This window comes from Mustela nivalis (genome assembly GCF_964662115.1).
Source record: "Mustela nivalis genome assembly, chromosome: 3".
Classification (NCBI taxonomy): Eukaryota; Metazoa; Chordata; class Mammalia; order Carnivora; family Mustelidae; genus Mustela; species Mustela nivalis.
This window is the reverse complement of record NC_139022.1, coordinates 35,384,339-35,412,327: the sequence shown is the minus strand read 5'-3', so window position 1 is coordinate 35,412,327 and position 27,989 is coordinate 35,384,339. Positions and strand designations below refer to the sequence as shown.

The window sequence follows — 27,989 nt, the reverse complement described above, 5'->3', positions numbered from 1 at the left end:
CCCGGCGTGCCTCACGCCGGAGCGTCTTCCGCCGGGCTGGCCGCCCCGCCCCGCCCCTACGCGGTTGCTCGCGGCGGCCGCCGCCCTCCCCCGGCCCAATGGCGCGGCTGCCGCGTCAGTGATGTGAAACCTCGCTCAGGCTTGCCCGGCCCCCGGCCCGCAGCCCATTACACCATCCGCCGCGGCATCCGCTGCAGCTGCTGTAGCCCGCGCGGACGGGGAGGGCGGGAGGCGGCTCGGCGTGGCGGGGCGGGGCGAACGGCGCGGCCGGATTCATTCCTGTGGGGCGCGGGGCATGGAGGAGCTGTGCGGCTGCAGGCGGAGCAGGCCGGCCCGGGCGGCGGCGGGGACAACGGTTTCCATTTAAGGGGGCGGCCCGAGCCCCAGCGGCCGGCGGCGGCGGAGAGGACCAGCCCCCGGGCAGGTAGTGGCTGCGGCCTGAGGCTTCCCGCGGGGAGGCCCGGGCGGGAAGGGGAAGGAGGGCGCCCTCGGGCCGCGGAAGGCGGGCGGCGGGCGGCGGGCTGGAGGCCCCGGGCTCGGCCGCCGGCCGGGCGGGGGTCGTGGTCGCTCGGGGAGGACGGGGAGGAGCTGCCTGGGTCTGGAGAAGGTGGCGGTGAAGGTTATGGGGGGAGAGGGCACGGGGGTCTGGGGAACCTGCGGTCCCTGGCGGGGGGTGCGGGGACGGATCGAAATGGGGCGGGCGAAGTTCTGTAGAAGGCGGCCGGATTTCCTGAGAGCCTCGAGTAGTTTGTAAGGAGAGAGAACCTTTAGGGCGAGGGCTCTGGCGCCGGCTGGCCGCGGTTTGTTGTGTCCGACCTTTTTGTTCCTTCGCGAAACCCAGTCTGGCCACCGCGAGGCCTCGAGCCTGGCGCCCTTGGCTCGCTCTCCTCTGCAGATGTGAGAGAGAGAAACACTGCTGGACCCGCGGCTCTTGCCTCTTTCGGTTGTACTCTCCCTGGGCGTGTGCAAAGCAAAAACTAGAACAAAGCTTGGCTGCTTAGGAGGCGAGAAAACCGGTTGCCTGGAGTGTTCAATTTACCGCATATAGAAGAGAAACTGCCTGCCCCCAGAACATTGGGGTCGGTGTGCACCTTTTTGTGTTCTTTCCCAGCGTGTTTGGGTGGCTTGAGTCGTCCCTAAAGTACGCCCCCCCCCCCAACCCCTGCCACCTGGGAGTAAGAATTAAGAAAACCCAGTGTTTTTGCCTTCACCTCTGGAAAATTCGAACCTGCTACTTTTCCTCTTCCTTTTCCTTTTTCTAGTTTGGTGCTCTGGTGGTCAGATGTCGGAAGGCAGTAAGGCGACAGACTCTCCGTGGTTTTATATCCGTTTGGGGTGCAGCGGTTGACGTATAACTTTGGTTCCTGTCACTCTTGCCTGTGTCGATAGAGTTAAGCCGGAGCTTTGCTTTGAGGGATAAAGAAAGCGCAGCCTTTCCACTGGACATAAATGGATCTAAAGACAGCAGTGTTTAACGCAGCTCGGGATGGCAAACTGCGGCTTCTCACCAAGTTGTTGGCCAGCAAATCCAAAGAGGAGGTTTCCTCCTTGATCTCGGAAAAAACAAACGGAGCCACGCCACTCCTGATGGCCGCCAGGTATGGGCACCTTGACATGGTGGAGTTCCTCCTCGAACAGTGCAGTGCCTCCATAGAAGTGGGGGGCTCTGTCAATTTTGATGGCGAAACCATCGAGGGGGCTCCCCCGCTGTGGGCCGCTTCTGCAGCGGGACATCTGAAGGTGGTGCAGTCCCTGTTAAACCATGGAGCGTCTGTCAACAACACAACTTTAACCAATTCCACTCCTCTTCGAGCTGCCTGTTTCGATGGCCATCTGGAAATCGTGAAGTACCTTGTGGAACACAAAGCTGACTTGGAGGTGTCCAACCGACACGGGCATACGTGCTTGATGATTTCGTGCTACAAAGGACACAAAGAGATTGCTCAGTATTTGCTTGAAAAGGGGGCAGATGTTAATAGAAAAAGTGTGAAAGGTGAGTCCAACTTCTTCGTTTTGGCTTTCTAAGTGTTTGCCATTATTTTCAGGAAGTCTGGTCCCTAACTATAAACAGCGGCTGCTGAGTCAGCCAGCATTGACAGACCTGTTTTGATGAGGTGTCCCTTCCAGCAAACCTTGTTGGTCGTTTCTCCCGTGTTTGAGAATTCTTTGCGCAAGTGCGGTACAAGGACCTTGGTCACGATGTTAAGGAGCATTTTTTGTCTCTGATTTGGAGGCCCTTCCAATTCCTGGGCTCCCCAGAGTTACAGGACATGTTAGTGGCAGTTGATCGGAGCCCTTAGGCTTGCACTGAATCCACCTGAGAACATACTTCAGTGTAATGTATTTTCTTAGCTTTGATTTTTTTTCCCCCTAAGAACACTGGTGGAGTAGAAACTACTATATTTAGTGAGTCATTGTCTTATGTGTCTTAGCTAGGCATTTCGTTTGTTACTCTGTCGGGGAAGGCCAGGCCACACTGACCTGAAAGGATTAATACCAGTGGAAAAGGAGAAAATCCGTTCCCTTATTCTCTATTTATTGTGTGGCCAATAGAAAATTCTTTCACATTAGAACATGTATTAAATATAGCAGGAGAGAAAAGAGATTTTAAAAACTGCTACAATCCTGAGAGCCAGACAAGCGCTAGGTTAGACAGAAGTGGATTTGTTGGCTAGCAACAGTGTAAACACCTCTGTCCAAAAGAAGAGCTCAGGTTTACAGTTGTGTGTAATTTTCAGGGATTGTAATAAGCCTAAAGCAGCAAAATGATAGTTGAGAGGCTTTTTTGGAAACTTTTAAAAACGGGTGTTTTGATCACCTGTTTTGATACTTGGAAATTTTTTTTTTCCTTCAGCATATTTATTTATACAACAGCAAAGTAATTCACTGCCCCATTAAAAAAAATCCATTAAAACTTAAAAAGTAGCCTACCTATATGGTAAAACAAAACAAAACAAAACAAAAACCTCAAACAATATAAATTGATTGACGGCGTTCCCAATGACAAATCTTACCATCTGACTTCTAGACCTCCAACCCACTGGCAGCCACTATTTATAAGCCCTGTTTATGGGGTTTTGTGTGTCCTGGAGATGGTCTGTGCAGAGACTTGTCTTTTTCTTCTCCCTTTCCCTTCTGTTAGTTGATACATACAGTTTCGGTTGTGGTTTTTTTTGTTTTTTTTAAAACCTTAGATTATCTTGGATGGCATTGAACTCCAGCACACAGAGCTGCCTCATTCAGTTTAGCGGCTGCACAGTATTTCATTGTATGAATCCACATAATTTATCTAGGCCCTGTTGATGGAAAGTTAGGGCATATCCAATGTAAGCCGTGATTCTGTAAATATTCTTGAACACAAGTGTGTCTTCGCACACTTGGGTGAGAAGAGCAGTAGGGTAGATACCGATAAATGGGATTGCTGACTCAAAGACTGCGGTTGTTGTTGTGATGGTGTCTGATTGCCTTTCAGAGAGGCTAAAGTACATCATTATGGGACAGGACATAGTTATTGGAAGAATTTACTCAAATTAGTAGAATCTTTTTTTTTTTTTTTTCTTTTAAAGTTTTGATATGAAATGATGTGGGCTCATTGTGATTTTCTGTAATTTTTTTTTTTTTTCTGGAGAAAACATAAAAAATCTTACCAAATGCCACTTAGAGAAAAACTGATACATGTATGTAGTTTTATTTTATATGCTCTTCTATAGTCTTTTTTTTTTTGTTAGCTTAATCAGTAATGTCTTTAATGGCATTAATTTTAGCTCCCAATTTCAATAGCCGCGTACTCTCCCAATGGAGTTCTCTGTTGCTTCTAGCTTTTCAGTAGGAGTTTCCGCAGACATTCTTTCATTTGTTCCTGATCATCTCTTTGAGTGACATTTTTGTTTGTTTTAAACATTCATTCCTTTAAAGAATGCTAGTCTTAAGAGAACGGTTACTATTTACATGACCATGTTAACTATGAAGAATGCTTTGAAATCGTTACTAGTAGAGAAAGCATTAAAAGGTATGGCCGCTTATTGAGGCTTGTTGGATTTTTTGTTTCTTTGTTTTGGGCTTTTCGTTCATTAGCCTAATAACATACAGATTGTCGAACTTACATATTTAGGTGAAGTTGTTTTAAAAACTCTTAGGTCATTGGAGAGATGAGTACTGTTTCCCTGAACAGTAGTACTACTTCCCTTTCCTTCTTCTCTTTCCCCCTAATGAACTGAATAGTATCTAACTTGACTGATTACCTTTGCTTTTTTGGACGAATGCTCCTTTCATCACCATCCTCATACAGCCTTGTATGTGAGGTTGTGGTCAAACGATCTAATTCTGGAGTCTTTCCACCTCCTCCCCTCCCCCAGCCCCATCAGTGTCTAGTACTTGTGCCTTTTGAAAAAATTACACATAACATGAGAAAACAGTTTTCAAAAATTATTTTCAGATAGTCTCAATTTTATGGACATACAGATATATGATACATATGTGTGTGTGTGTGTGTGTATACATACATATGTATATAATTTTGTGTGCAGTGCTTTTACCTGTTATGGTCTCTTTTAATTTCAACAGTGACTCTTAGTTAAATTGGAGGCAGATTAGGATGTATATGCACCCACCCCCACTCTGATCCCAAAGCTTCCATTCTTCGGTAATCACTCTCTCACTGACTCCAGATTTTTTTTTTTTTTTTTTTATGGGTTAATGTGTAATAAAAAAGCAGGGACCAGTTAAAACTGAGGCAGGAACACTGGTGAAGGATCAATCTGATAGGGCAGCAGGAAAGGAATCTCCCCCCGCGCCCCCCCCCCCCCATTTCGCTCTATCCAAGAAGTAGAAAAGAGTGATGAAATGGAACCGTTTCTTAGGAAATAGTATATGTCAGCTGTTGGAAATGGTTGTGAAGAAGGAAAACCCCAGTAGATTTTGCTTGGTCTGCTTAAATACCAATTGCACGTGACTTCTACATTCCATTACTTTTTAACAGGCAGTTGGCATTTGAATATACTATTTAACCTTTTTTTCCCCCATGACTTTTTAACAGGCTGTTGGCATTTCGAACAGGTTTTAACCAAAGGTGGAATTCATTCCCTAATTAAGGGAGCACTTCCTGAGTCCCTCAGCGTACCAGGCTCTTAGATTGAGGATAGACAGAGCTGAGTAAGACCACGTAACCAGTCCTTGTTTCCTCGCTCTCCAGCTCACAGCTTTGTCACAGAGACAGGCTCCTCCGCAGGTCCTTGCGCCACTGTATGCAGAGCGTGGCCTCAGTGCTTCCTTGTGTTTGATTTTTGGAATTACCTTATCCCCAACCATCTCGGTACTTGAGGGGACCCTGCTCTCACTCTTTTCCCCTGGCGTTCACAAAGAGGAGAAAACCTTGGAGATGTTTACCAGTACTTATCCAGTTGAGCACAGTGGTTGATTTGTGAAACAGGAGAGTGGGGTTGCTGTTTAAAACTGTAGACCCCAGGGTCGCCTGGGTGGCGCAGTGGGTTAAAGTTTTTGCCTTTGGCTCAGGTCATGATCCCAGGATCTGGGGATCAAGCCCCACATCGGACTCTCTGCTCAGCGGGGAGCCTGCTTCCGTCTCTCTCTCTGCCTGACTCTCTGCCTACTTGTGATCTGTCTGTCAAATAAATAAAATCTTAAAAAAAAAACAACAACAAAAAACGTAGACCCCAAATGAGAAGTGATTCAGCAAGCTCATCTCAGAGCTTCCACATTGATTTCACCACATCATGGTTACCGTCATCTTCCGCTCGGTTTGTTGTTTCATTTTAATGTTGTTGGTGGATTCAGAATAGGATCCGTGGTAAGAGACTTTGGCCCTTCAGTTCTGTTTTTGCACCCAGATTCTGTTGGGAATTGAGCAGCTGAAAGTGATTTGAGTACTAGAGACCAGCAGAAGAGCTGCTCTGGCTTGGGTTGGGAAGACTGACCCTCAGAAAACAGGCTACCCTCCGGCATGGGTTCATCTTTTTAAATATCCAGAGGTTATTAGGGTATTGGTAATAAGACAATCACTGTGCATTTTCTGTAGGCAGGACACTGTGGTGAGCATTGTGGAGGCTGTGAGAAGGTACAGGACGTCGCGTTTGTTAACTGCTGAAGGAAGAGTGTGAACCTGTGCGGGATGGATTTTAGGGTTGTGAGCTTTATGGGGATGTTGAACTGGGCCTTGAAAGGATTGTCAGGGTTCAGACCTGTAGAGTGCACTGGATACAGTTTTAAAGGCTTAGGAAATGGTCTAAGGAAAGGCACATTGAGAAATATGCATGGAGGGCCAGGAAGTGGAAAAGTCAGCATATTTGGACCCCAGGGCACTCAGGGCTAGATTATGAAGGACATTGACTTCTAGGTAAAGAAGTTTGATTCTTTATGCGGGGGTAAGCTAGTGAAGTTTTCAGCTGAGAAATAACTGGGATCTTTCTTTATTTTCTTTCCTCCTTCCTCTCTTTCTTCTTTCTTTCCTTTTTTGTAGGGAAACCCACCTAACTGCATTCTAATTCTTTTACATTGTGAGCTGTTTAAGACTAGAGACCTGGTGTTTGTGTCCATGTGTTAGAGTGTCCGGCCATAGTGGGATTTTGGTATATGAGTTTGTTGAATGAAGTAGGTTGGATTTAAGAGAGGAAGGATTATAAGCTCCTTGAGGGCAAGGACTGTTTTGTTCTTCTTTCACTCCAGAAATAAAATCCATACCTGCAGATGTGAAGTAAGAAGTTAAGGCCGTAATCGTGAAAAATGAGCATTACTGGTCTTCAGAAATGGAAAATTCATGTAGGCCCATAAGTGGAGCTGGCAGTTTATTTGCCTTTTGATTACAGAAATTTTCTAATTTCTGCATAACTGGAGAAAAGAATATGACTGGAACCACTATGAACTTATCACCTTGCTTCAGTAGTTACCCGCATTTGCCAAAGTTTTTTAAAACTTTGTTTCTAAAAATTTTAAACATATTTAAAAAATACATTTCTCTCTCGTCTCCTTTTGTTTTCTGCAGTCGTTTAAAGCAAACCACAGGCATGTTATATTAGTTGTCTCCCATATTACAGGCATTTTAGGGTATGGATGTATTTCAGTCAAGAAAATGTGAAAAGAAATCCTATTATTACTACTATTTTTTTAATGCACTCTAAGTGCAGAGGAATCTCAGGTAAGAAAAATCTCCCCTCTAAATTAAGAACGGTTGTCCCTAATTAAGATTAGGGACAAAGAAAATGACCTTTGTCCCATTGGTAGGCTTCACTCTACTTGAGGACTCTCTGTGTGTTGGAGGCAGAAGTTGTCCATTCTTTCTTGACTTTCCAGTGTTCTCGGCTGCTGGTCAGCCTCCACACAGCTACTTTCAGAGAACAATTAGGGAGAGGGCCTTAAAACTTCCTTCTCTTCTGTGGCCTGTGTGTGTTTTGTTTTGATAATAATGTTTAAATGACTTACTGGCATCAGGTTGTCCCTCCAAGATGTGCACGTTCGTCTTTTCTGTCTCCCCTGCCATACTTCTCCGTGTCCCCAGGGTAGAAGAGAAGGTGTGTAGACTGGGTGCAGTGGGGAATTACCCTCCATGTCCCACTCGGCCTGGAGATTGGATTTGGAGCTGTGAATCCTCACAAGTGAGCTGGAGTTTGAGAAAGTAAGTAGTTCCTGAGCCCTCCTGCCCTTTCAGCTGCTCGAAGTGTGTTTCACTTACCGTTGGGGACAAGTCGTTCCCTCACCGAGTACATCTTTATCAGATTTTCGTAGATTACAGTTGTTTCTTAAAACAACTTTTCAGTAAAAGGCAGTTCAGGAAGCCCTTGGCATTCCGGAGGCTAATGCTGTTGAGTCATTAGGAATGTACGTGGTGGAAGCTGGAGGTGAGGAAAGGCCCAGGTAAAGAAGTCACATGAGGGCAAATCTGCCAGAAACGTGTGTCTTGCTTTTGTCCCCCACGCTTGGGGAAGAATGGCCAGAAAGGGAGTTTTAATGAAGCCTGAATTACAACGTTGATGCTTTGACATTTTGTAATTTTCACCCAATTACACTAAATATTGGTTGCTGTAGTCCGGATCCCTTAGTTCAGTTCCTCTTGGCCTTAAAATTCCACTAGATGTCAAGATCCATCTTCCAGGCGCTTTCTGATTTCTTCAAGTCATAAGAATTCAGCTTACCTCTGGATGCAGATGTTTTTAGCCTTTAACTTTGTTATGAGTGTCAAGGGCCTCAGCTGTTAAATTGCCATATGCTCCCAGCTCACTGCCTCACACAGAGAATGAATGAAGGGAAGGCACGTGGTTACCGTGGCACAGTTCGTATTTGGTTCTGTTCTGATTCCGTTTTTTTTGAACTCCTATCCTTGAGTGTCTCTGGTGTTAAAATACACCCTAAGTGGAGGAGCCTTCTAGTGCTCCTTAGATATCCAAAGTGTTTCTCTCTCCCCTTTCTCACTTCTTCCCTTAACACGCACCATTTAGTTATTCCAGGAGTAAAATGCTTGGGATCAGGATTTTTCTGTGGTTGAATCGCAGGGCCCCCCCCCCATCTTTAGAAGTGGCCTCTTAGAAGTCCCAGCTAGAGTTGAAGAAGAATGGATGGCAAGCACAGTAGGCTAAAAAGGAGAGGTGAGAATTCTTTTTATGCATTTCCAGCAAGTCAGTTACAGTAAGAGACCCTTTAGTGGTTGCTTCTAAAGGTCAAAACTTGCACTTTTACCAGAAACACAGGTATGTTGATTTTTTTTTAATTTATTGGACAGACAGAGAGATCACAAGTAGGCAGAGAGGCGGGCAGAGAGAGAGAGGAGGAAGCAGGCTCCCCTCTGAGCAGAGAGCCCGATGTGGGGCTCGATCCCAGCACCCTGGGATCATGACCCGAGCTGAAGGCAGAGGCTCAACCCACTGAGCCACCCAGGCGCCCCCAGGTACGTTGATTTTAAAACAGCTTTGAGACACAATTCACATACCCTTCACCCGTTAAAGTGTTCAAATCAGTGTGTATTCACAGGGTTGTGTGGCCATTACCTCAGCCACCTTTTTATCACCCCTTCCCCACAAAACCTATATCCAGTAATACATACTCTCATTTCCCCGGCCTCCCCCACCGCGACTGAAGTAACCTCTGGCGACCACTAATCTTTCTGTCCCTCTGCATTTGCCTGTGGTGGACATTTCGTGTAAATGGAAGCACAGTATGTGGTTCGTGGTGTGCTTCTTTCCCTTAGTATGATGTTCTCGGAGCTCACCCATTTTGTAGCATGTGTCAGTACTTGATTTCTTTAAATTGCTTTAGTCTTTTTATTGTATAAGCTCTTGTGTAGATAGACCACATTTATCAGTTAACAGGCATTTGGATTGGTTCTACTTTTTGGCTTTTGGGAATAAGGCTGATACAAATATTCATGTGCAAGTTCTTGGGTGGTTGTAAGTTTTCATTTCTCTTGGGCGTACATGGAGGAGTAGAATTGCTGGGTGACATGCAACTCTCTGTGTAACCTTCTAAGGAACAGCTCGGCGGTGCCATTTCACATTCCTGTCAACAGTGTGACAAGTGTCCCAGTTTTTCCACACCCTCACAAACATGGGTTATTACTCTTCTCTGGGAATAGCCGTCTTAGTGGGTGTGAAGTGGTATCATTGTGGTTTTGGTTTGTGTTTCTTCAGGGTTCTGATGTTCAGCATCTCTTCATGTGTTTATTGGCCATTTGTTTATCTTCTCTGGAGAAGTGTCTTCTTGTTGATTGCATGCTTTAAAATTGGGTTATTGGGGCGCCTAGGTGGCTCAGTGGGTTAAGCCTCTGCCTTCAGCTCAGATCATGATCTCAGGGTCTTGGGATTGAGCCCTGCATCAGGCTCTCTGCTCAGCGGGGAGCCTGCCTTCCCCCTCTCTCTGCCTGCCTCTCTGCCTACTTGTGATCTCTGACTGTCAAATAAATAAAAATAAAATCTTTAAAATTGGGTTATTGTTTTATTACTGAGTTGTAGGAGTTATTTATATATTCTGACTACAAGTCCTTTATCAGATACATGATTAGTAGGTATTTTCCCCAATCCGTAGATTGTTTTTTCACTTTCTTTTTTTTTTAAGTAAATTTAATTTTTTTAAGAAAACGAGGGAAGTTAAGAGTAACAGAGTGTCAGATACACCAGTCAAAAGAAGAGGAATGAGTGAAATGAGTACTGGTCACCAACTTAATTTTTTTGGTAAAACCTGACATAATTATGAAATGTTTCTTCCATTTCTTTTCCTTCCTTCCTTTTTATCGAAGTATAGTTGACATACAATATTGTATTAGTTTCAGGTATACAACATAGTAATTTGAGTTAAACATATGCAGTGTTCACCATAGTGAGCGTAGTTACCATCTGTCACCATACCATGTTATTACAGAGTTATTGGCTATATTCCCTCTGCTGTACTGCTGTACTTTTCATCCTCATGACTTCTCTTATAGCTGGAAGTTTTTACTTATTAATCCCCCTCGCCTATTTCACCCATCCTCCCTTCACACCCTCCCTCTGGAAACCACCAATTCTCTGTATTTACGAGTTTCTGTTTTGATTTGTTTGTTTGGTTTTGTTTTTTTTTTACAGGCGAAACCATATATTTGTTTTTTGCTTGACTGACTTATTTCACTTACCAGATACCTTATGGCCCATCCATTTGTCTCATGTCTTATGTTTGAATATTAATCCATTGTATATATATACACCACATTTTCTTTATCTCTTTATCTGTCAGCAGACTATTAGGTTGTTTCCCTGTGTTGTCTGTTGTAAATAATGCTGCCATAAACATAGGGGTGCATGTATCTTTTTGAGGTAGTGTTTTTGTTTTCTTTGGGTAAATAAATACTCAGAAGTGGAATTACTGGGTTGTGTATTTTTAACTTTCTGAGGAACCTCCATACTGTTTTCCCCAGTGGTTGTACCAGTTTACATTGGTTTTTTTCCCCTGCTCTTTTGAAGGTATTGGTTACAACAACTTGGATTTTATTTTACAAGCCGATTTTTTTGAAATATGCAACTGTAGCTCACTTAGATTTGACTTAAACAAGAAAATTGTTAAGAAAACACTGCAGGGTTTACTGCTACCCTTTACTACCTAGACAGGAACGGAACGTTTCTGTGGATCAAACTGTGGAATCTAGTTGTACAGCACACCCTTTTCATGCTCTGGCATCTGATGTTCTCATTTAGCATAAAAAGGAATGGTGAAGTTTCATTTTCTGTGTGGTGTAAAACAGGCTGTGACCTAACCATTCTTTAACCTTATTATCGTATTACATGATATAGCTGTTAGATATTCCTCATCTATTTCCTAGTGCTCCAGGTAACAAAGACCAGCAGCACAGGCGTCCCTTGGACCCAACGTAGATTGGTTGAGTCAGAATCCACATTTTACTGTGATCCTCAGGTGATTGTGTACATTAAAGTTTGAGAAGCACAACTGTATTTAACTAAAACACATACACACAAAACTTGAACTGTGTGAGGACTTTACGAGGTAGCTGAATCTGTTGAATTGATACTTCTAGAAAAAGCAGTTTAAATTATAATAGACATTTTGTATTTGTAAAACATTTTACAGCCCTTGTGAGAACATTTTTGTATCATTAAAAATAGAAATTGGGAGAGGTTTAGAAACTGACTTAATTCTGATCCTGGAGTATCTAAGTAATCTTACCCCAATTGAGTTATTTATAAATTATGTGTTGAAATTCTCATAGGATTTAAGTAGTTAGTCGATTGGTAACAATGTTATGCAAACAATCATTTACTTACTATTTAGTCAAACCCAAACATTTGGTTTGGAGCAATGGAACTCTTAGGGCTCCAACTAGTTATTACTCAAAATACTGGTGTGTTTTTGGATTACTTATTTTAGGAAAATCTTGATTCCCTTGTTAGGCACCTGCATGAATCCCTGTCTGTTATGTGGCTGCTGTCAAAAGATTACAAGTCTCTTTAGAATTAACAGCAACTGAGATTGGCGCTTTCAGAGAAATACTACCATGTTTTTTGTTTGTTGTTTTACTAAGTATTTTAATTCCAGTATAAACATACAGTATAATATTAGTTTTGGATGTACAATAACAGTGATTCAGAACTTTCGTCCATCACCTGGTGCTCATCACAAATGCATGCCTCAATCCCTGTCACCTGTTTCCCCATCCCCCACCCACCTCCCTCTGGTAACCATGAGCACTTGTGTCATTTCCTTCCTTTAGTATCCATCCCAGAAGCATCTCCGTGAATATGGCTACTTTTTATTCTTCCAGATTTTCTTAGCACTATTTCAAGGTTAAGTTACATAGTTGAAATTAGTATATTTAGATCTTATGATTTTAACTTTCTGTGTAAGTACTTTAACAGAATTAACACTTCATGAACCATTAGCTTGGTTTTTTAAGACATGTCCATTTAACAAGCATGTCTTTTGAGAAATCATGAGAATTTTCCATAATGAATTCAGTGTCAGAAATTTTATTTTTTCTCCAAATGAACATGTTCTGAGTCAGATGCTGAGAATTGTATAAGATAGTGTTTATTTTCTTTCTTTTTTGCTTTAAGGGATTAATTAAATTTCAGTGCTAAATAGCCTTAATTTCATCTAAGACGCCTGGTATTATTTGTTTTTGAACTTTATGAGTTCAGTTTTTTTTTTTTAAAGATTTTATTTTATTTATTTGATAGAGATCACAAGTAGACGGAGAGGCAGGCAGAGAGAGAGAGGGAAGCAGGCTCCCTGCCGAGCAGAGAGCCCGATGTGGGACTCCATCCCAGATCCCTGAGATCATGACCTGAGCTGAAGGCAGTGGCTTAACCCACGGAGTCACCCAGGCGCCCCATGAGTTCAGTTTTTAATTATCTTTCTCACTCTGAGGATACAAAATTAAGACATTATGAGGTAGAGCTACTGAATTTTCCTTCATATTGTGGAAACATAGAGGCACATAACTGAGGAAAAATGCTTGAGTTGAATACTCAGTAGTATTTGACATATGGTAATATGCACCAAAATTCTAAATCACCGATGTTACCTAGCAAAAATAAATATGATTTTATTGGTCTTTGGCACGTAACTTAGCACAGACTGGTCACAAGAACATAGTAACTTGATTTTTAAATTCATCTTTTTACATTTTTTCACGAGAACTCGCATTTCCTCCTGAAAGCATAGCCCTCTTGAGTGAAATAGTTAATAGAGCAAATATAGCAGATAACTGATGAAACTCAGACTAATAACTCCAGAAACTGGAACGTAAATAGACTTGTCATTAAAAAAAAAAAAGTTTGTAAACAGACATGGAAAAATGTTCTATATACCTAGGTACAGAAGTAATATAAATTAAAATTCAAAATTAACTCTAGTGCCAGAAAGAATACTGTAAAAGTGGATTTTTTAAAAGATTGCCTGATTCCTTTGGAATGATTTGGAGATGTATCTTGTGCTGTCATACACTTGTGATTTTATTCTAAATTAGGCGTTAATTTTTTTGTCATTTAGTTATTGAAGTATAATTTTCTTTTTAAAGATTTTATTTATTTATTTGACAGAGATCACAAGTAGGCAGAGAGAGAGGGAGAAGCAGGCTCTCTGCTGAGCAGAGAGAGCCGATACCTCGATCCCAGGATCCTGGGATCATGACCTGAGCCGAAGGCAGAGACTTTAACCTGCGGAGCCACCCAGGCGCCCCTGAAGTATAATTTATACACAATAGAATCCATCCTTTTTAGTATATAGTTGTGTAAGTTTTGATAAACATATACTGTAGTTTATCCACCAGTGCAACAAAGATGGAGCAGAAAGTTCCTTCATGCCTCTTTGCAGTCAGCCCCTTTTCCTGAATCCACCCCCTGGCAATCACCTGTTATCTGTCATTAAGGTTTTTAAGCATTCATTTTAGTAGTGAAAATTCTGAAGCAGCGCAGATGTCCATTGGCCAGGGGAGTGTTCATGTGAGCTTGGCCATGCCTCCTTACTTGAACTTCTACCATAAAGCCATTAAGAATGATGACATAGTATCTGTGAAGTTCATGGAGACTATGTACTTGTCACTTAACAGGAGAAAATGACCAAGATGTGGGAAAAAAGCAGGTGACAGTCATCTGTGGACTGATTGTAACTTTATCAAAACATCTCTATAGAGAGACTTGGACCTGAGACAAAAGTTATAGTTGCTTTAAAATTAAACTTTTCATTTCATTTTCATAAACTTTTTTTCGCTTGTTTCTGAAGGTTCTCTTTTCTAAACTTTGGAGTCAAGGTCTAGGCTATAATTCAGAAACACTTTAAAATTTTTTTATTATTTATTTATTTTTATTGACATAATGTATTATTAGCCCCAGGGGTACAGGTCTGTGAATCATCAGGCTTACGCAGTTCACAGCGCTCACCATAGCACGTAACCTCCTCAGTGTCCATCACCCAGTCACCCTTTCCCTCCTCCCCCTCCCTCCAGCAACCCTCAATTTTTTCCTGCGATTAAGAGTCTCTTAACGGTTTGTCTCCCTCCCTGATCCATCTTGTTGCGTTTTTCCCTCCTTACTCTCATGACCCCTTACCTTGCCTCTCAAATTCCTCATATCAGAGATCATATGATAATTGTGTTTCTCTGATTGACTTATTTTGCTAAGCATAATACCCTCTAGTTTCATCCATGTCATTGCAAATGGCAAGATTTTCTGGGGTTTTTGATGGCTGCATAGTATTCCACTATGTGTGTGTGCACGTGCATATATATATGCCACATCTTTATCCATTCATCTGTTGATGGGCATCTAGTTTGGCTATTGTGGATCTTGCTGCTATAAACATTCAGGTGCATGTGCAGGTGCACTATACTTGTATTCAGAAACTTTTTTCAGGCTTTGAGGGTGTGAAAGTGTGATGGTCATATGCTTGTTAGAGTAGTTATGATCTCTCTCCTAAGACTTTACTTTTTAAACTTATTTTATTCTCAGAAGCTAAGTTTGAATCACTTTTTGTGATAATGAAGTATTAAAAATTTAAGACTCTTGCCTTAGCCTTAGTAGTATGGTAACTGCTAGTTGGGGTATGAAGGACAAACTATATAGGATCTGTGGACTTTCGGACTAGAAGACCAATTTAGGCAAGAAAACTGATGTGTGTGGCAATAACATTGTACTGTTATAAGGTATTATATAATATCATCATAGTTCATGTATTAGGAATAACTACCAGAATGAGTGACACATTTATTCACTAGGCATCCTCAAAATGCAAGTTGGTGTGCTATAAACAGTGAAGTGTCTTGAGGCCGTGGAAGTTGCTTTTGAAACTTGAAGGACAAGAAGTTAAAATGGTGAAGAAGAAAGTTACAGAAAAACAAGAAGAGTGCAGAAAAACGAAGAGCAGAGGCGTGGAGATGGAAGTGAGCAGGCCTGTCTCCAGTGCTGGGAGGGACACTTAGGATGGAGTGACAGGAAGTGTAAGTAGGGTCTCAGCTGTGTGATTGGCAGGTATTAACGATGTCTCCGAGAAGGTGTTGGCCCACTAGGGCCCAGGGGCCAAAGCCTGCCCACCTCCTGTTCTTGTTCTGCCTGACTGCTAAGATGTTTTTGTATTTTAATGGCTGGGGAAAAAAAATTAATGAAGATGAATACTTTATGACACATGAATATGCCCTGGAGGCCCTATTTCAGTGTCCATAAGTCAAATTTTGTTCGAACAAGGCCATCTCCATTAATTGGATGTATTGCCAATGGATACTCCTGGCCACGGCTGGGCTGAGTGGTTACAGCGGGGACATTACAGCCTCCTAAAATACCATCGAGCCCTTCATAGAAAAAGTTGGCCAGCTCCTGGAGAGATTCACAGTGCAGCATTCACTTTGGGCACGATGAGACATGAGGCTGGGCAGGTAGGGTAGGCAAATAAGATCTCAGTCTTCTCAAATCCATTTCTGATAGTGTACTTGTGTGTGTTCCCAGTAACTGAGATTAAGCTCTACTTATATAACATTTTCTGAAGCTCTGGCTTTCTTCCTCATCACCCTTCCACCTTACAGGGATAATGCTTTGAGAAGCAGTGTTGTAGAATTTTGAAAGCCATCTTGAAGGTTTTCAGTTGTATCTTTAGAGGAAGCATGGAAGCAGTTGAGTTGGAAAGGCACGTGATGGGGGAGTTCCATTATGAGGTTTGCCTTCTATTAGGTAGAACTTACTCATCAGATTTTAGTATGGCTAGCATTTAAAATATGACCCCAGGAATGCACAGTACACTACATTGACGATTGGGAGACAGGGGTTTCTGTTTTACTGCCAACTTCCCTGCTTTCTATTTGTATAAGTATTTTCTCTGCTTTGCCTAGTTACGAATATAAGATAACGAGGGGGCAACTGCTGATACGTAAGACGCAGGAAAAGAGAAAAAATGCTGTGCTAACATATGGATACTTTTTTCCTCTCCATTATGTTTGCTTTTATGATTTGCTTCAACTTTCTCTGGGTTTAATTTAATGTTTTTCTCCTTTAGTATCTTGAGATGGAAACTGAGCCATCTTTTTAAAGGGCTTTTTAAAGCCTTTCTTCTCTAGGGTGCACGTTGAAGCACAGGTTGAGCCACGTCACACAGGATTTGTTACTTAAGGTTTTCATTTTCATCTGGTTACAAACATTTTCTCTTTTTCCATTGGGTTTCTTCTTTGACCCATAGGTTATTTAGCAGTATGTATTTAATTTTCAAATCTGTGGAGATTTTTCCAGTGTTTTGTTGTTGCTGCTGTTGGGGTATGTGTGTTTTCTACCTTGCATTGTGGACCTAGAAGAGAATCAGTACTATCAGTCTTTTGCCGTTTCTGTGCGTTTCACTTTGTGGCCAGAATGTGGTCCCTGTGTCTGTTCTTTCATATATCCTAGAAAGAAAATGGCATTCCACACATGTTGAGTCCAGTGTTCCTTTATATACCTCAGTTAAATCAAGTTTGTTCATGGTTTCACGTCTTTTCTACCGGTATTGGTTTTGTTCTTCGCTACTGAGAAATGTGTGCTCAAGTGTCTGGTGATGGTGGGTTTGCCTCATTCTCCTTATAGTTCTGTTGATTCTTGCTCTGCATAATTCAAACCTGTGTTTTAGGTAAAAACGAATTTGGAAATACTGTATCTTTATATTGTTTTGTATTTTATTTATATCCTTGTAAAATGTTTCCCTATATCTCTAACCATGCCTTTTGCCTTAACGTCTCCTTGTATCAGACAGCTTTCTTATTTATGGTTCACTTCTGCATAGGATCTAATAAGGTATAATTTTTTTCTATTTTGTTCACTTCAGCCTTTTTCTATCCCTGTGTTGAAGGTTTTGTCTCCTCTAAGCAGTTGTGCATATTTCTATTTTCAGTCTTAGAGTTTGTGTCTTTTTAGGAAGCATTTAGTTTGCTTGCATTTGATATAATTACTGATCTGTTTGGGTTTTAATCTCTGACTTTCTGATTTTTATTTGTCCTACCTGGTTTGTGTTCTTTGTCTCTGATTTTTTTTTTTTTTGTCTGCCTTTGAATTTTTTTTTTTCTTATTTTATTTTTTTCTCTGTATTAGAGGGTATGTAGTGATGAGATGCATATCCTCTGTTATTTGAGTGGTTACTGTACTACTTTGAATTACCAAAGGAATAACATAAATTTCTGAGTTTCCTTCTGTCCAAGCAATGCTAAAATCTTTAGAATACTTTAATTCCAATTGCCCTCCTTACCTTGATGCTCTTGCTGTCAAGCATTTGACTTCCCTGTGTATTTCAAGCCCCATGAGACGCTTGTTAATTTTTGAAGTCATTTCTTCTCCAAGATTTACCCCTCTTGTTGATGCTTATGCCGGTATCTCTGTGCTTCCATGTGCATCCTCATCCTTTTGCCAGTACTAGGTAGGCTGGTAATAAATACCTTGGGTTTTCTTTTTCGTTCTTACCTGAAACAGTACTTCATTCACATTGATTCTTGCTTTGGGTATAAAATTCTCAGTTGGCAATTATTTTCCTTTAGGGTTTTCAAGTCTGTTGGCCTCTGGCTTCCTGTTTCTGGTGAGAACTTTGCCACTGGCCAAATTGTTTCTCTTGTGTAGGTCATTTCCACCTGTTCTCTGGTTGTAAAGTTTTTCCCTTTGCCTGAGCGCTGAGCTGTTCTGCTGCAGTGTGCCTTGAGGGGATTTTCATTGTATTTCTCTTTCTTGGTATGTGTAAAACTTATTAAATTTATACGTTAATACTTTACCAGCTTCAGAAAATTCTCAGACTTTATCTTTTGTGTATTGCTCTGAGCCCATTTTCTTCCTCTAGAATTCTGGTGTACAAGTATTAGCCCTCTGACATCGTTCCCTCTGTCTCTCACTGTCTCTGCTTTGCCAATGCTTCTCTCTGTATATTTTCATCTGACGGATTTTTCCAGCCACTCATTTTCTGTTCAGCTGTGCGTAATCTGCTTTTAAAGCCACCCACTGAGGTTTTCAGTTCTAGAACATCCATTTTGTGCCTTTTTGTAGTTTCCAGTGTTCTGCCTAATTCTCAGAATTGTTTTTTAATCTCTTACTTAGCTCAGCATAATTACTGTTTTAAAGTCTGTGTCTGATGACTGTATGATCAGGATCTTCTGTTGGGCCTTTCCATCAGTTCTTACTTCCTTTGATTTTGTGTTGGGGTTCCTTGATTGGGTATCAAACATTAGATAGAATATGATAAATAATTTGAACCCTAGTAAATACGTACTGTCTAGATAATATTTTCTGTAAGTAGCATTTGTATTTGCTTTTGGCTTTTGTCTGTTTTCAACTAGCAATCCTGAATTTTTTTTTTTTATTTTTTAAAGATTATTTATTTATTTATTTATTTAGCAGAGAGAGATACAGTGAGAGAGAGAACACAAGCAGGGGGAGTGGAGAGAGGGAGAAGCAGGCCTCCCAACGAGCAGGGAGCCCAATGTGGGGCTCAATCCCAGGACCCCAGGATCACGACCCAAGCCAAAGGCAGACGCTTAATGACGGAACAATCCAGGTGCCCCCTGAATTTCTTTAGTTCAGTATTGACATGATCTTAAATTGGGTTTTGGTTCCTCCAATAGCTGGTTTGTAATTTGTCTTTAAGGACTAGGGTGCAGTACTTCAGAGCTCTAACTCAAAGTATATGGGGGGTTTCAAAGTTCCCATTTTAGTGGGTTCTGGACTCTAGTTTTCTCCTCTGGCCCTGCCTAGCTGTCAAAAGCTCCACTCAGTGTTTTAGCTGCTGGTTCCAGAATCAGAAGAGGCCATTGGAGGAAGCTTCCCTTAGTTCTGGACTTCTCTGATTTTCTTTTTTTTTTTTTTTTAAGATTTTATTTATTTATTTGACAGACAGAGATCACAAGTAGGCAGAGAGGCAGGCAGAGAGAGAGAGAGAGAGAGAGGCAGGCTTCCTGCGGAGCAGAGAGCCCAATGCAGGGCTCGGTCCCAGGACCCTGAGATCATGACCCGAGCCGAAGGCAGCGGCCCAACCCACTGAGCCACCCAGGCGCCCTGGACTTCTCTAATTTTCTTTCTTCTTCTGTATGTTGTCCTCCTTTTAGCTCTTTACATGCTGACAAACAGATTTTTCAAAATAAAATTTTCAGCTTTTTAAGTTATTACCGGGGAGGGTGATCATACTGCTTCTGCCATTACTAGATATGAAACTATTCTGTAGGTTTTTTTTAATCTTAAGAGAAACCATTTTTTTTTTTTTTCAGTGTTTGGTGTATTCTAATACAGTAGTTTAAAAAAACTGGCTTCTCTTGCATTCTTACTCTTGATTTTATGTGATTGTACAGAGAAGAATGCCATCTAAACCTCCTGTTTCTCTTATATTGTCTCTTAGAGGAAAAGGGATTCTTAATTTAAAAGAGCTTTAAAAACACATTTCATAATAGCCGTGTTTACTTGAAATTACTTTGAACAAATGAACATTAGTGTTAGTAGGGAGAGGCTCTGGGCTCTTGCAGTGCTTGCTTACAGATGCATGGCTAAAACGTTCCGTCCAACACCATTCCATTATAGAACTATGAAATCCTGAGTCAGAGTAAATGTGTGCAGGTAGTGCTATAGTTGTGTAGGTGCTGTGGAAGTCTCCACAGGATGACCCAGGGGAGAGTCAGGTCCCAAGGTGCAGTAACTGGCTCTTTGAAATTTCAGTCACAAATTTGTTATGGGAAGTGGTCAGGTTTCAGCTACTTTCTAGTCCCCTGAGACCTTCTCTGTCTCTGGAGGTGAGTCAGCTGGTCATGGGAATCATGGTATGATAGGAACCTGGAGCTGGATCCCAAGGGGAAAGGCACCGTGTGGCTTAGAGGAATCTGCAGGCTTTTTCTGTCCCGGGGGAGACCCATTAGGAGACTCCAAGCTCAGGGTGGGCACCCTTCCTGGAGATACCCCTGGGAGGGAAGCAGGTATTAAGCACAAACTGTATTGTTTGTACAAACAGTGATTCCCCTTATCCTGGAGGGCAAGTTTTTGGAACAGACCAGCTCTCTGATGTCCACCGAGGGCTGGCTCCGGGCAGGCAGCTCTTTCAAAAGACACCAGTGCCAGCCTGCGAGAACTCTGCTGCACTCAGCCTCTGGTGACTCACTGCAGAAATTTTCTGTAAACACCGTAGGGTGATACCAAAGGTCTATGTGATAATTTTTGTTACGATAAGTAGTAAGATGTTTGGCATGAAACTTTGGCAGCTAAAATAGTTGTGTGCTCAGAATGTCTTGGTATGTTGCATACAGGCGTTTCCTGATGTGCCAGTGTCTGTTGTCCATTTGAATCCACGTGTGGGAAGAGCTGGATGGCATTGGAACATTTAGTATGGCTTCAGAGAATGTTTAAAAAATTAAATTACAGTGGGAAATTATCCATTACAAAGGATACTTCAGATGGCTCCTTTTAAATTTCCAGTTGAACCACCCACATATTTTTTCACATTTTACTGGACTTGTTTTTCTCCTGGGAGCTTTCTGAGGAAAAGTACTCTGTCACCGAGAATTTTGACTAAGGCAGCTGAAGTTCACTTGGCAATCAGAAATATGGAAAAAACAATTTCTGACTCCTGTTAGAATGAAACTAGAGAATCTCAGATGTTACAGATTAGATTTCTCACTTATAAACGTGGACCCTTACCCAGAAAGTTATGTGACAGTCTGCAAAGCTGACTAGCTGGTTAGTTGCATTTCATCACTTTTTAGTCATAGAATATGCACTTGCAAACGCTACTGAAAAAACCCAAGAGGACATGGATTCAAGTTGAATTTCATTAGTGACTTTGATCATCTTTTCATGCCTAATTTGGTCATTTATTCAACAAACTTTATAAGTATTTATTTAAACCCTGCAATGTGTCACGCTAGTCCTGGGGGCTGTGGATCATTTTTTTTTTCTCATTTGGTTTCAAATTTAAGTCCCATTAGGGGCCCCTGGGTGGCTCAGAAGCCTCTGCCTTAGGCTCAGATGATGATCTCAGGGTCCTGGGATTGAGCCCCGCATCAGGCTCCGTACTCAGCGGGTAGCCTGCTTCCTCCTTTCTCTCTGCCTGCTGCTCTACTTACTTGTGATCTTTCTCTCTCTGTCAAATAAATAAAATCTTAAAAAAAAAAAAATTCCCGTTAAGGTCAGCCTGGAGCTGCCTGCTTTTCATGAGGTTCCTAAGCTACATACATGTACTCCATTGTCTCCTGCTCCCTCAAAATCTGTTATCTCTTTCTTTCCTCTCCTTAAGGTAATACTGCATTGCATGATTGCGCAGAGTCTGGGAGTTTGGACATCATGAAGATGCTGCTTATGTATTGTGCCAAGATGGAAAAGGATGGTTATGGAATGACTCCCCTTCTTTCAGCCAGTGTCACCGGTCACACAAATATTGTGGATTTTCTGACTCACCATGCACAGACCAGCAAGACAGAACGGATCAATGCTCTAGAGCTCCTGGGAGCTACATTTGTGGACAAAAAGAGAGATCTGCTTGGGGCCTTGAAATACTGGAAAAAGGCCATGAACATGAGGTACAGCGATAGGACTAATATCATCAGCAAACCGGTACCGCAGACTCTGATAATGGCTTACGATTATGCCAAGGAGGTGAATAGTGCGGAAGAGCTAGAAGGTCTTATTGCCGACCCCGACGAGATGAGAATGCAGGCACTATTGATCAGAGAACGTATTCTTGGTCCCTCTCATCCCGATACCTCTTATTACATTAGATACAGAGGCGCTGTCTATGCGGACTCTGGAAATTTCAAACGATGCATCAACCTCTGGAAGTATGCTTTGGATATGCAGCAGAACAACTTGGACCCTCTAAGCCCCATGACCGCCAGCAGCTTGCTGTCGTTTGCGGAACTGTTCTCCTTTATGCTCCAGGATAGGGCTAAAGGCCTGCTGGGCACCACCGTTACGTTTGATGATCTTATGGGCATCCTGTGCAAAAGTGTCCTTGAAATAGAGCGAGCTATCAAGCAAACTCAGTGTCCAGCTGACCCATTGCAGTTAAATAAGGCTCTGTCCATTATTTTGCACTTGATTTGCTTGCTAGAGAAAGTTCCTTGTACTGTAGAACAGGACCACTTCAAAAAGCAGACTATCTACAGGTTTCTGAAGCTGCATCCGAGGGGGAAGAATAACTTCAGCCCCCTTCATCTGGCTGTGGACAAGAACACGACCTGCGTAGGGCGCTACCCCGTGTGTAAATTCCCGTCTCTGCAGGTCACGGCCATACTGATCGAGTGTGGCGCCGACGTAAATGTCAGAGACTCTGACGACAACAGCCCCCTGCACATCGCCGCTCTGAACAACCATCCCGACATCATGAATCTCCTTATTAAATCAGGTGCACACTTCGATGCCACAAACTTGCACAAGCAGACTGCTAGTGACTTGCTGGATGAGAAAGAGATCGCGAAAAATTTGATCCAGCCCATCAATCACACCACCCTGCAGTGTCTTGCTGCTCGCGTCATAGTGAATCATAGAATATATTACAAAGGGCATATCCCAGAAAAGCTAGAGACCTTTGTTTCACTTCACAGATGATAATCTGCCTGGCTCGTCGCACTGTCAAAAGCACGGATCGCTGACAGTTGCCTCGTAAGTGAGCACTGTTGTGAGAACACCAGCATTCACTTGGCTTGACACCTCGTGCTCTCATTGGCTAAAGCATTAGAAGCATCAGCTTTCCAGGATTGGTTTCCCAGTATTTAATATAAATACACCATATAATATATTGTTTGTGAATTATTGAGAAATGGAATGTCCTACTCGAATTTCTTAAATTGTCTGCCAAAGGCTTACCTGTTCTGGTTCTGTTTGCTGTTGGGTGTTCGGGACAAAATTCACTGTTCTTCAGTGGTGTCTTTATACTTTACTGGTTTGTGAATTTTATACAATTGAAGGTCTTTTTTTTTTTTCCTGCTTCTTCCTTCTCTTGTCCAGGCTTCTTCACTCTTTCCACTTGATTTTTTTTCCTCCCCATTTCTACTTACCATCCTTCCCTCCCCTTACGGACCCATGCTAGGTTGCACACCCTTTATGGACCTGTTACCATTTGCAATTACCATAAGTGCTTTATCTTCTCTATGCACCGGCTTAAACTTGACTGTTGTATGTTAGCACATTTTTCTATGCAGCAGTTGGTCAACTTCAACTCAAAACCTGTTACATTTGTTACAAAGTTCCTTGTTTTGAAAGTAGTACTCTTTGTAGCATGACAGTTTTTAGAGCTATAGGTCAGCTACCTGAGCTTAGGCTTTTCTGTTTATTTGTTTCTGTGGGGTTTTTTGTTGTTTTTTTTTTTTTGTTTTTTTCCTTCTTCTTCTTCTGAGGTTTCTCTCTCTAATCCACTGAAATTATTGTGTGCTAAATTTGGGAAACAAATCTCTCCTAACTCATTAACCCAGTTGGAATTTAGGTCTGTTGTCTTAATATAACCTGCTGTAAAAGGAAGACTCCTGACAAAGTGACCCACCTTTCATGCCGCCGGCGTTGTCCTGCTCGGGCTGATGATGTGATTAGGTGTAGAGAATTCACATCAATTTAACCTCAGAGTGTATCATGCAGCTTTAACGAGTCACATTGAACTCTTCCGCAGTCGGACCGCAGATCACTTTTAGTTACAAAAAAGAGCTACAGCATGTCAGTGGCACGGTGCTTGCCAAGCCCGATCTAGGCATCTAGGATAATTAAGGTATTTTCGTATGCAATTTACTGCCGTAGTATCCGAGGTCAGTACCAGTGTCCATCCGTCCTTCCAGCTTCGGTATACCTTTCCAAATAACTTGCATGGATTACTTTGGTCTTGGTTATTCGTCACCCTAGTTAAACACAAAAGGTTGCAGTGCTTCCTGTCCCCTTCCTGAAAGTTAGCTTGGCTCTGTTCTTCTTTCCGTACGGTTTTCTGTTTTGTCTTGTTTTTGGTTTGGTTCTGTCGGTTCCTTCCACACAGTTTCGCTAATGCCACAGAAAGGGCTCTTTCAAGAAAAGATTAAGAGAAAAGTACTAAAGAAGATTCAGGTAGTTATCCTTCAGCACTTTATTGTTATTCAGGATAAAATGTATGACGGCACATTTGCCCTGCAAATGTCTTAATGAAATTGTTCTGAATAAAAAGCTCCTTATTAGTTTGAGGAAAAAACAGACTCAAGTGTACCTGTGAGTTGAATGAGCTGGATCCACTTGGGTTTTTGCTCGCATTTTATCCTGAGGGTTGATGTCATGATCTTTACAGAGTCATCACTGCAAAGAATTGCCTTAGGTTTATTTCATCTTTATTCAGTAAAACAAAAAACAAGAAAAAAAAACTCATGATGAAAAGTAAAAAGTAGTAAATAAAAATCATTAGACTTACTTTCTGATTAAGTAATTGAGGTTTAATTTTTTTTTTTAAGGTATCCTGTTTTTACTAGGTTCTGAATTGCATTTCACTGTCGAAAAAGGTAAATGGGATGTAACTGATCATGGTTGCTCTCCAGCCTTTTGATGAAGAGCCTTGAAACCCGTGTTTACCGCGGGCAAATTTGGTGGAATGTTTGGGCTGCCACATATATTAACCATTTGTTATTTAGACACACATTCTAGAAATAGCAGACATCAACATTTTGAAATCATTTGCTTCTAACCCTCTGGTACGTATGCATGGGCAACCTTTTTTTTTTTTTTTCTTTAAAGGGAAACTCTGTACATGCAGTAAATCAACACTAGTGGATCCCAGTAATTTGGGGGTAAAAGATGAGCAATGGAATTTTCCAGTGATTTGGCATTTCCCCTTCCTTTCTCGGGCGGGGAGAAGAGGGCTCACGTGCTCGTTTGGTACTGCACACTTCACACTATCCAACGGGTGAACCGAAATCGTGCGGCTCTAGTGGAACTCAGGATTTCTTCACGTAGCATTTTTCCACTGCTAAAGATGGATCGCTTCGAAGTGTACTTCAGTCTCGAGAACTGGAATGCCTTATTTCAGTTAGGATATGACTCTCCTCTGTTTGCCATCTCCCCAGATGCTGTTAGGAGCTCTTGACAAATCGAGTGGTTTGATAGCTCAGAGTTGTCTACAGTTTCATTCTGGAGGAGGTTGGTTAATAAAAGGTGACCTCAGACATTGTGAAGGCCTTTGTCAGAAAGTATTCTCAAAATTGTTTTTGACTGAATTGAAAAAGATACGTCCGTTTGTTACTTTTTTTTAACCACAAGTGAGTAATACTTAATGAGCTACTTGCACTGGTGTGAGTGGAACTAAACCACACTGTAGCGAGTGATGTTGGCTGGAGTTTCTAAGTTCTGATTCCCTTTCTGTAAAAATGCCTCGTGAGGCCTGCTGAATTTTAGATGCTCCACTCGTGATCATTCCTGGAAAAGAAATGGTCATTTTGCTCAGATGAGATACCAGTCTACTTTATAAAGACAAGTGGATTCTAGATTTTTTTTTTTTTTTAAAAAGAGTCATTTTCTTACCTGTAAACCTGACAGGGGCATAAAACCCAAATCAGCAAAAAATCAACCTGGTGCCCATTCTGACTTTGAAGTTACGTGCTCACTTGTAAAGTGACTACCTTACTGTATAATATTTTAGAGACCCCCATCTACTGTGACTTGGGAAAATTCTTTAAATTATATATGAAAAGGTCGCTCTTCAAAATCCTGTCACCCAGCTAAAACCTTAGGTTGACTTTTAGAGGAAAAACGATCCTTGTAGTTATCAGAATTGTGGGGGCCAGATGAGATAATAACCATCTTCTTGGACACTGCGACAGCAGCATTATTGCTTGGAACTTTAACCATTTTAGAGTTAGATCCTAAAGAAACTAATTGGTCCTCATCCTTTTTTCATTTTTCTTTTTTCTTTTTATTTTTTCCACCTTCATATATCACTAAACAACTAGTTTCTCCCTTTTGTCACTTCCCATTGTGTATTTTTCAGAAGTACTGTATTCAGATGCCAGCCAATAAATTGTCACATAATGGAAAATGATACGCCACAACATTCATTGTAAGGTCTAATAAAATTAAATTTGCACCAAATACAAGCGTATTTGTATTAACTTTTTTTTTTAAGTTTTTATTTATTTGAAAGCAGTGTGTGGGGGGAGGGGGAAGGGTGGGGGGGCTGGGGGCAGAGGGAGAGAACCTCAAGGAGACTGTGTGCTGAACGTGGAACCCTACGTGGGGCTTGATCGCATGACCCTGAGGTCATGATCTGAGCTGAAACCAAGAGCCGGGTTTTGGTTGGGCATCCCTTGTATGAATTCATCTTTGATTGATAACGTCTTAATGCTTTGATGGTGTGCTTCTGTTTTAAAAAAGACCTACTTGGTAATTTACGGTCCATGAGAAGTGTTAGAGCATTTATTGTTCATACTTATATGTAAAAAAAGATGGTTTTTGTACAGTTTGTTCTGATTTCTTTTCCAGTGAAGACCACAGACACTAAGTTATAGAAAGGCTTCTGTTGTTCAGTGCACGGGAGAGCGGCTGCTTTTAACTCCTACTCTTGTATTTTTAACTGGTTTGGTATTCGGTATCAGAAGTATGTCAGAAATACATATTTAAATACAAGTATGTAAATATTTATATTTATAAAGTATTTATAAAATAGGTAAATACAATATACCGTGAAGGTAAATTTCATCAATTCATTTCCACTTTTCGATGGTCAAATCTGGGTAGTCCTTGTCGTCTTGTATGTAAATTTCCTAATACAAAAAGTTTTAGTAGGTCCAAAAATGCTCCGACTAGAATATTATCTTATATTATATATATAATATATATTATATTATCCAACTAGAGGTTATCTAACCATAAACAGAAATATCCAGCTGTATCAGATTTCCCCGCTTGAATCCTTAAACTGCTTTACCAGTTACAAGTACAGACTTGGTCATCTTCCCGACAGAATCCTTTTAAACCTTAGCCTTCCATCCCCTTGGTTCTTATTTATTGTTTTTTTTTATTTTTTATTTTTTTTATTTATCAGAGAGAGAGAGGGGGAGAGAGCGAGCACAGGCAGACAGAGTGGCAGGCAGAGGCAGAGGGAGAAGCAGGCTCCCTGCTGAGCAAGGAGCCCGATGTGGGACTCGATCCCAGGACGCTGGGATCATGACCTGAGCCGAAGGCAGCTGCTTAACCAACTGAGCCACCCAGGCGTCCCCCATCCCCTTGGTTCTATGGACGTCCACCATCAGCGTTCAAGAGGAAATCTTCCAAATGTGTAAGGATAAGAAAATTACATTTTTGAGAATTTGATAAAGAAAAAATCTTCCGTCCTAAGGATGTTTTTTCTTCAAGATACTTTCTGTTCTTTTTTTCCATCTCTGTACTATCAGAATGTCCCTTTTTTTCTTTCTCCTTAATCTTTATCCATTTTGCCCATCCCCCTTCCCCCCAGCAACCGCCAGTGTGTTTTTTGCATTTAAGAATCTGTGTGTTTTGTTTAGATATCATGTGGAAATGAAATCATATGGTATTTGTCTTCCTCTGACTAACTCCACTTAGCACAACACCCTCCAGAATGTTCGTGCTTAAGTAATTTGGGGT

At 41.6% G+C, this 27,989-nt stretch overlaps 1 protein-coding gene across 2 annotated transcripts; it reads left to right on the top strand.

The window, feature by feature from the left end:
• The first annotated feature begins 23 nt into the window (after positions 1–23).
• FEM1C (fem-1 homolog C) lies at positions 24–26,477 on the top strand. Of its 2 annotated transcripts, XR_014310206.1 has the most exons (4): positions 54–424; positions 1,263–1,993; positions 21,688–23,051; positions 25,128–26,477. XR_014310206.1 is itself a non-coding variant. In XM_082725051.1 (3 exons), exons 2-3 carry the CDS (start codon positions 1,450–1,452, stop codon positions 22,995–22,997), a joined length of 1,854 nt encoding a protein of 617 aa, XP_082581177.1. In that variant the 5' UTR covers positions 24–424; positions 1,263–1,449; the 3' UTR covers positions 22,998–26,477. The 2 variants fall into 2 exon arrangements, 1 of the variants encoding a protein (XP_082581177.1); XM_082725051.1 differs by having other exon boundaries at positions 24–424; positions 21,688–26,477.
• The last annotated feature ends 1,512 nt before the right edge of the window (positions 26,478–27,989 follow it).

Coding starts and splice junctions, on each gene's coding strand:
- FEM1C (XM_082725051.1), top strand. CDS start 1,450: ATGGATCTAAAGACAGCAGTGTTTAACGCAGCTCGGGATGGCAAACTG. Junction 1,994..21,687: donor TAATAGAAAAAGTGTGAAAG/GTGAGTCCAACT, acceptor CCTCTCCTTAAG/GTAATACTGCATTGCATGAT.